Raw genomic sequence first — 13,614 nt, 5'->3', positions numbered from 1 at the left:
ATGTATGTATGTATGTATGGTCATATGTATGTATGTATGTATGTATGGTCATGTTATATGTTTGCATGTATGTATGTATGTATGTATAGTCATATGTATGTATGTATGGTCATATGTATGTAAGTATGTATGTATGTATGTATGTATGTATGTGTGTATGCTCATATGTATGTATGTATGTATGTATGTATGTATGTATGTATGTATGTATGTATGTATGTATGTATGGTCATATGTATGTATGTATGTATGTATGTATGGTCATATTTATGTATGTATGTATGTATGTATGTATGTATGTATGGTCATATGTATGTACGTATGGTCATATGTATATATGTATGTATGTATGTATGTATGTATGTATGTATGTATGGTCATATGTATGTATGTATGTATGTATGTATGTATGTATGTATGGTCATATGTTTGTATGGTCATATGTATGTATGTGAGAATGTTCATATGTATGTATGCATGTATGTATGTATGTATGTATGCATGTATGTACGTATGGTCATATGTATGTGTGTACGTATGTATGTATGTATGTATGTATGTATGTATGTATGGTCATATGTATGTATGGTCATATGTATGTAAGTATGTATGTATGGTCATATATATGTAAGTATGGATGTATGCTCATATATATGTATGTATGTATGTATGTATGTATGTATGTATGTATGTATGTATACTCATATGTATGTATGTATGGTCATATGTATGGAAGTATGTATGTATGGTCATATGTATGTATGGTCATATGTATGTATGTATATATGGATCATGGATTTAAAAAACAAGAACAACAAAAAAAGCAAAGATATAATATAACTTTTTGAACATTTATTGTGCAGACGAACAACAGAAGTAAGGATAGTGCCTCAGAAGAACAAAATTTCTTACAATAATCGTAATCGAATCGGGAAATCAGACAGATTAACCAGCCCTGCCATACATACATATGATCATACATACATACATATATATGAGCATACATACATACATACATATGACCACACATGCATACATACATATGACCATACATACATAAATACATACATACATATATATGAGTATACATACATACATACATACATACATACACACACACACATGAGCATACATACATACATACATATGAGCATACATACATACATAATGAGCATACATACATACATACATACATATGAGCATACATAAATATGAGCATACATACATACATGCATACATATGACCATACATGCATACATACATACATACATATGACCATACATACGAACATACATACATACATACGACCATACATATGACCATACATGACCATACATACATATGACCATACATACATATGACCATACATACAGAAATATGACCATACATACATAAATATGACCATACATTCATACGTACATATGATCATACATACATGCATACATTCATACATACATATGACCATACATACATAAATATGACCATACATACATACATACATACATATGACCATACATACATATGACCATACATATGACCATACATACATATGACCATACATACATACATACATACATACATGCATATGACCATACATACATACATACATATGACCATACATACATATGAACATACATACATACATATGACCATACATACATAAATATGACCATACATACATAAATATGACCATACATACATATGACCATACATACATATGACCATACATATGACCATACATATGACCATACATACATACATATGACCATACATACATACATACATATGACCATACATACATACATACATACATACATATGACCATACATACATATGACCATACATACATACATATGACCATACATACATATGACCATACATACATATGACCATACATACATAAATATGACCATACATACATAAATATGACCATACATACATACATACATAAATATGACCATACATACATACATTCATACATACATATGACCATACATACATACATACATTCATACATACATATGACCATACATGCATACATACATACATACATGCATACATATGACCATACATATGACCATACATACACATACATATATACATCTGAACATACATACATACACATGACCATACGTACATACATACATACGACCATACATACACATACATACATGCGTATGAGCATACATACATACATACATACATATGACCATACATACATACATACATATGACCATACATACATACGACCATCCATACATACATATGACCATACATACATACATATGACCATACATGCGACCATACTTACATACATACATACATACATACATATGACCACACGTATGACCATACATACATACATACATATGACCATACGTATGACCATACATACATACATATGACCATACATACATACATATGCCCAAACATACATATGACCATACATACATAAATATGACCATACATACATACATAAATATGACCATACATACATACATTCATACATACATATGACCATACATACATACATACATTCATACATACATATGACCATACATACATATGACCATACATACATACATACATACATACATATGACCATACATACATACATACATACATATGACCATACATACATATGACCATACATACATAAATATGACCATACATACATAAATATGACCATACATTCATACATACATATGACCATACATACATACATACATATGACCATACATACATAAATATGACCATACATACATACATACATACATATGACCATACATACATATGACCATACATATGACCATACATACATACATATGACCATACATACATACATACATATGACCATACATACATATGACCATACATACATATGACCATACATACATAAATATGACCATACATACATACATACATACATATGACCATACATACATATGACCATACATATGACCATACATACAGATGACCATACATACATACATATGACCATACATACATACATACATATGACCATACATACATACATACATATGACCATACATACATATGACCATACATACATACATATGACCATACATACATATGACCATACATACATATGACCATACATACATAAATATGACCATACATACATACATAAATATGACCATACATACATACATTCATACATACATATGACCATACATACATACATTCATACATACATATGACCATACATGCATACATACATACATACATACATGCAAACATATGACCATACATATGACCATACATACACATACATATATACATATGACCATACATACGACCATACATACATACATCTGAACATACATACATACACATGACCATCCATACATACATACATACATATGACCATACATACATACATACATATGAACATACATACATACATACATACATACATACATATGACCATACATACATACGACCATACATACATATGACCATCCATACATACATATGACCATACATACATATGACCATACGTACATACATACATACATACATATGACCACACGTATGACCATACATACATACATATGACCATACGTATGACCATACATACATACATATGACCATACATACATACATACATACGCCCAAACATACATATGACCATACATACATAAATATGACCATACATACATACATTCATACATACATATGACCATACATACATTCATACATACATATGACCATACATACATATGACCATACATACATACATACATATGACCATACATACATATGACCATACATACATATGACCATACATACATAAATATGACCATACATACATACATACATAAATATGACCATACATACATACATTCATACATACATATGACCATACATACATACATACATTCATACATACATATGACCATACATACATACATATGACCATACATACATAAATATGACCATACATACATACATTCATACATACATATGACCATACATACATACATACATACATACATATGCCCATACATACATATGACCATACATACATATGACCATACATACATAAATATGACCATACATACATAAATATGACCATACATACATACATACATACATTCATACATACATATGACCATACGTATGACCATACATACATACATATATTCATACATACATATGACCATACATACATACATACATGACCATACATATGACCATACATACATACATATGACCATACGTATGACCATACATACATAAATATGACCATACATACATACATAAATATGACCATACATACATACATACATTCATACATACATATGACCATACGTATGACCATACATACATACATACATTCATACATACATATGACCATACATACATACATGACCATACATACATACATATGACCATACGTATGACCATACATACATACATACATACATACATATGACCATACATACATATGACCATACATACATACATACATACATATGACCATACATACATATGACCATACATATATAAATATGACCATACATACATACATAAATATGACCATACATACATATGACCATACGTATGACCATACATACATACATTTGACCATACGTATGACCATACATACATACATATGACCATACATACATACATACATACATATGACCATACATACATATGAGCATACATACATACATACATATGCCCATACATACATATGACCATACATATGACCATACATACATATGACCATACATACATAAATATGACCATACATACATACATAAATATGACCATACATACATATATTCATACATACATATGACCATACATACATACATACATATGACCATATATATGACCATACATACATAAATATGACCATACATACATACATACATACATATGACCATACATACATATGACCATACATACATTCATACATACATATGACCATACATACATACATACATTCATACATACATATGACCATACATATGACCATACATACATAAATATGACCATACATACATACATTCATACATACATATGACCATACGTATGACCATATATACATACATACATTCATACATACATATGACCATACATATGACCATACATACATACATATGACCATACGTATGACCATACATACATACATATGACCATACATACATACATACATACATATGACCATACATACATATGACCATACGTATGACCATACATATGACCATACATACATATGACCATACATACATAAATATGACCATACATACATACATAAATATGACCATACATACATACATACATACATACATTCATACATACATATGACCATACGTATGACCATACATACATACATACATTCATATATACATATGACCATACATACATACATGACCATACATATGACCATACATACATACATATGACCATACGTATGACCATACATACATAAATATGACCATACATACATACATAAATATGACCATACATACATACATACATTCATACATACATATGACCATACATACATATGACCATACGTATGACCATACATACATACATTCATACATACATATGACCATACATACATACATACATGACCATACATACATACATATGACCATACGTATGACCATATATACATACATATGACCATACATACATACATACATATGACCATACATACATATGACCATACATACATGCATACATATGACCATACATATGACCATACATACATATGACCATACATACATAAATATGACCATACATACATACATAAATATGACCATACATACATACGACCATACATACATATGACCATCCATACATACATATGACCATACATACATATGACCATACGTACATACATACATACATACATATGACCACACGTATGACCATACATACATACATATGACCATACGTATGACCATACATACATACATATGACCATACATACATACATACATACGCCCAAACATACATATGACCATACATACATAAATATGACCATACATACATACATTCATACATACATATGACCATACATACATTCATACATACATATGACCATACATACATATGACCATACATACATACATACATACATATGACCATACATACATATGACCATACATACATATGACCATACATACATAAATATGACCATACATACATACATACATAAATATGACCATACATACATACATTCATACATACATATGACCATACATACATTCATACATACATATGACCATACATACATACATATGACCATACATACATAAATATGACCATACATACATACATACATACATATGCCCATACATACATATGACCATACATACATAAATATGACCATACATACATAAATATGACCATACATACATACATACATACATTCATACATACATATGACCATACGTATGACCATACATACATACATATATTCATACATACATATGACCATACATACATACATACATGACCATACATATGACCATACATACATACATATGACCATACGTATGACCATACATACATAAATATGACCATACATACATACATAAATATGACCATACATACATACATACATTCATACATACATATGACCATACGTATGACCATACATACATACATACATTCATACATACATATGACCATACATACATACATGACCATACATACATACATATGACCATACGTATGACCATACATACATACATACATACATACATATGACCATACATACATATGACCATACATACATACATACATATGACCATACATATATAAATATGACCATACATACATACATAAATATGACCATACATACATATGACCATACGTATGACCATACATACATACATTTGACCATACGTATGACCATACATACATACATATGACCATACATACATACATACATACATATGACCATACATACATATGAGCATACATACATATGAGCATACATACATACATACATATGCCCATACATACATATGACCATACATATGACCATACATACATATGACCATACATACATAAATATGACCATACATACATACATAAATATGACCATACATACATATATTCATACATACATATGACCATACATACATACATACATATGACCATATATATGACCATACATACATAAATATGACCATACATACATACATACATACATATGACCATACATACATATGACCATACATACATTCATACATACATATGACCATACATACATACATACATTCATACATACATATGACCATACATATGACCATACATACATAAATATGACCATACATACATACATTCATACATACATATGACCATACGTATGACCATACATACATACATACATTCATACATACATATGACCATACATACATACATGACCATACATATGACCATACATACATACATATGACCATACGTATGACCATACATACATACATATGACCATACATACATACATACATACATATGACCATACATACATATGACCATACGTATGACCATACATATGACCATACATACATATGACCATACATACATAAATATGACCATACATACATACATAAATATGACCATACATACATACATACATACATTCATACATACATATGACCATACGTATGACCATACATACATACATACATTCATATATACATATGACCATACATACATACATGACCATACATATGACCATACATACATACATATGACCATACGTATGACCATACATACATAAATATGACCATACATACATACATAAATATGACCATACATACATACATTCATACATACATATGACCATACATACATATGACCATACGTATGACCATACATACATACATTCATACATACATATGACCATACATACATACATACATGACCATACATACATACATATGACCATACGTATGACCATATATACATACATATGACCATACATACATACATACATACATATGACCATACATACATATGACCATACATACATGCATACATATGACCATACATATGACCATACATACATATGACCATACCTACATAAATATGACCATACATACATAAATATGACCATACATACATATGACCATACGTATGACCATACATACATACATTTGACCATACGTATGACCATACATACATACATATGACCATACATACATACATACATACATACATACATATGACCATACATACATACATACATACATAAATATGACCATACATACATACATTCATACATACATATGACCATACATACATACATATGACCATACATACATAAATATGACAATACATACATACATACATACATATGACCATTCATACATACATACAACCATACATACATATGACCATACATACATACATAAATATGACCATACATACATACATTCATACGTACATATGACCATACATACATACATTCATACATACATATGACCATACATACATACATATGACCATACATATGACCATACATACATAAATATGACCATACATATGACCATACATACGACCCTACATACATACATACATATGACCATACATACATACATGACCATACATACGACCATACATACATATGAGCATACATATGACCATACATACATATGAGCATACATATGACCATACATACATACATACGTATGACCATACGACCATACATACATACATATGAGCATACATATGACCATACATACATACATACGTATGACCATACGACCATACATACATACATACATATGACCATACATACGACCATACATACATATGAGCATACATATGACCATACATACATATGACCATACGTATGACCATACATACATACATACGTACATATGACCATACATACATACATACATAACCATACATACGACCATACATACATATGACCATACATATGACTATACATACGTATGACCATACATACATACATACGACCATACATACATATGACCATCCATACGACCATACATACATATGACCATCCATACATACATATGACCATACATACATATGACCATACATACATACGACCATACATACACATGACCATACATACGACCATACATGCATATGACCATACATATGACCATACATACATAAATATGACCATACATACATATGACCATCCATACATACATATGACCATCCATACATATGACCATTCATACGAGTATACATACACATGACCATACATATGACCATACATACATACATACATAAATATGACCATACATACATACGTACATATGACCATACATACATACATACATATGACCATACATACATACATACATACATATGACCATATATACATACATACATACATACATGACCATACATATATAGGATCATACATACATATGACCATAGATACATATGACCATACATACATACATACATACATATGACCATACATACATACATACATGACCATACATACATATGACCATACATATGACCACACATACATATGACCATACATATGACCATACATACATATGACCATACATATGACCATACATACATAAATATGACCATGCATACATACATACGACCATACATACATATGACCATACATACATATGACCATACGTATGACCATACATACATACATACATATGACCATACATACACACGACCATACATATGACCATACATACACACGACCATACATACATACATACATACATATGACCATACATACATATATACATACATACATGACCATACATACGACCATACATACATATGACCATACATACATATGACCATACATATGACCATACATACATAAATATGATCATACATACATACATACATAAATATGACCATACATACATACATACATTCATACATAAATATGACCATACATACATATATACATACATACATGACCATACATACGACCATACATACATATGACCATACATACATATGACCATACATATGACCATACATACATAAATATGATCATACATACATACATACATAAATATGACCATACATACATACATTCATACATAAATATGACCATACATACATACATACATTCATACATACATATGACCATACATACATACATACATACATACATATGACCATACATACATACATGACCATACATATGACCATACATACATATGACCATACATATGACCATACATACATATGACCATACATATGACCATCCATACATACATACGACCATACATACATACATACGAACATACATACAGACATACATGACCATACATACGACCATACATACATATGACCATACATACATATGACCATACATATGACCATACATACATAAACATGATCATACATACATACATAAATATGACCATACATACATACATACATTCATACATAAATATGACCATACATACATACATACATATGACCATACATACGACCATACATACATACGACCATACATACGACCATACATACATACATAAATACGACCATACATACATATGACCATACATACGACCATACATACATATGACCATACATATGACCATACATACGACCATACATATATACAAACATATGACCATACATATATACATGACCATACATATGACCATACATACGACCATACATACACATGACCATACATATGACCATACATATGACCATACATACATACGACCATACATGCATACATACATACGACCATACATACATATGACCATCCATACATACATACATACATATGACTATCCATACGACCATACATTCATACATAAATATGACCATACATACATACATACATTCATACATACATATGACCATACATACATACATACATACATACATAGATATGACCATACATACATACATACATACATATGACCATACATATGACCATACATACATATGACCATACATATGACCATCCATACATACATATGACCATACATACATACATACGACCATACATACGACCATACATACATACATAAATACGACCATACATACATATGACCATACATACGACCATACATACATATGACCATACATATGACCATACATACGACCATACATATATACAAACATATGACCATACATACATACATGACCATACATATATACATGACCATACATATGACCATACATACGACCATACATACACATGACCATACATATGACCATACATATGACCATACATACATACGACCATACATGCATACATACATACGACCATACATACATATGACCATCCATACATACGTACATACATATGACCATCCATACGACCATACATACATACATACATATGACCATACATACATACATGACCATACATACATACATATGACCATACATACATACGACCGTACATGCATACATACATACGACCATACATACATATGACCATCCATACATATGCCCATACATACATACATACAACCATCCATACGACCATACATACATACATACATATGACCATACATACATACATACATACATATGACCATACATACGACCATACATACATATGACCATACCTATGACCATACATACATATGACCATACATACGACCATACATACATATGACCATCCATACATACAACCATACATACATATGACCATACATACATACGACTATACATACGACTATACATACATATGACCATACATACATAAATATGACTATACATACATACATAAATATGACCATACATACATACATACGTACATATGACCATACATACATACATACATACATATGACCATACATAAATACATACATACATACATATGACCATACATACGACCATACATACATACATACATACATACATACATATGACCATACATACATATGACCATACATACGACCATACATACATATGACCATACATACATACGACCATAGATACATATAAGCATAGATACATATGACCATACATACATACATATGACCATACATACATATAAGCATAGATACATACGACCATACATAGATACATATGACCATACATACATACATACGACCATACATACATATGACCATCCATACATACATATGACCATACATACATACATACATACATATGACCATACGTATGACCATACATACATACATATGACCATACATACATACATACATACATATAAGCATACATACATATGACCATACATGCATACATACATATGACCATACATACATACATACATACATGACCATACATACATATGACCATACATATGACCATGCATACATACATACGTACATATGACCATACATACATACATATGATAATACATACATATGACCATACATACATACGACCATACATACATACATATGACCATACATACATATGACCATACATACATATGACCATACATACATACATACATACATATGACCATACATACATACATACATACATACGACCATACATACATACATACATACGACCATACATACATATGACCATACATACATATGACCATACATACATATAAGCATACATACATACATACATATGACCATACATACATACATACATACATACATACATACATATGACCATACATAGATATGACCATACATACGACCATACATACATATGACCATCCATACATACATACGACCATACATACATACGACCATACATACATACGGCCATACATGCATACATATGAACATACATACGAGCATACATACATAGAGCATACATACATACATATGAACATATATAAATACATACATACATGCAGATATAAACATCGGTTGATAATATCGGCCCAGTTTTACTCATCGGACCAATGCCGATATGTTAAAAAATGACAAATATTGGCCAGTACCGATATTAATGCCGATATATCGTGCATCCCTAAAACAAACAAACAAAAATATGTAAAAATGCTCAAATAAAACATATTACTCAAGTTATATGAATGAAGTCTAAGTTGTTCTCTGTACCTCTCTCCGTCTTCACATTGCCGTTGTAGAACTGATCCCTCAACACCGGCTCGTCACTTATAATTACACTAAAACAAAGCGGATCAATAGATCAGAAGGTGAGGAGAACAAATTTCTTCCAGACTTTTCTACCTTTTCATAGGTGTCAAACAAATAAATCACCCTCCTAAATACATTTTTTAAGCTGATAGTTCATTCTTGTTTATCATCTTGATGCCAAATAATAATTTCAAAACCGTCAATACATTTCATTTAACAAGTTCTAGAACAAAGAAACACTTTGCACATCCATTAAGTGAGACAGTTGTGTAGAACAGTAAACCAAAAAGTTGCAAAAGGACTCACACAGTCTAACTTGCAACACAACATTCACTGGTTACATTCATGTTAACCCTGTTTGCTGCTTTTCATTCATCACCGTACGTCTCACCTGGCAGCCCTGCTGGTTGGAACACCCAGGAAATACATGGCTTCACTGCACAGGAACTCCCTCACAGATGAGTGGATCACAGCTCGACCGTCTCCTGACCTGTGTTAAGAGATTGTTGCATCGTGCTGCCATTTGCTATGACCACTGTGTAATGTTGCTGAATGTGGCAGAGTAAAAATATGATCAAAA

At 30.9% G+C, this 13,614-nt stretch overlaps 1 protein-coding gene across 1 annotated transcript in view; it reads right to left on the bottom strand.

The window, feature by feature from the left end:
* LOC146307748 (uncharacterized) overlaps positions 1 to 13,614 on the bottom strand; it is a 29,636-nt gene that overhangs the window by 13,967 nt on the left and 2,055 nt on the right. Inside the window, exons 7-8 of the mRNA XM_084746829.1 lie at positions 13,426 to 13,524; positions 12,996 to 13,063 (exon numbers count right to left, since the gene is read on the bottom strand). Of these exons, the coding sequence (XP_084602955.1) occupies positions 12,996 to 13,063; positions 13,426 to 13,524 (167 nt within the window). The remainder of the gene's footprint in view (positions 1 to 12,995; positions 13,064 to 13,425; positions 13,525 to 13,614) is intronic.

Source organism: Lutjanus erythropterus, chromosome 21 (genome assembly GCF_056507025.1).
Source record: "Lutjanus erythropterus isolate fLutEry1 chromosome 21, fLutEry1.hap2, whole genome shotgun sequence".
Classification (NCBI taxonomy): domain Eukaryota; kingdom Metazoa; phylum Chordata; class Actinopteri; order Lutjaniformes; family Lutjanidae; genus Lutjanus; species Lutjanus erythropterus.
This window is presented reverse-complemented; position numbering and strand designations above follow the sequence as displayed.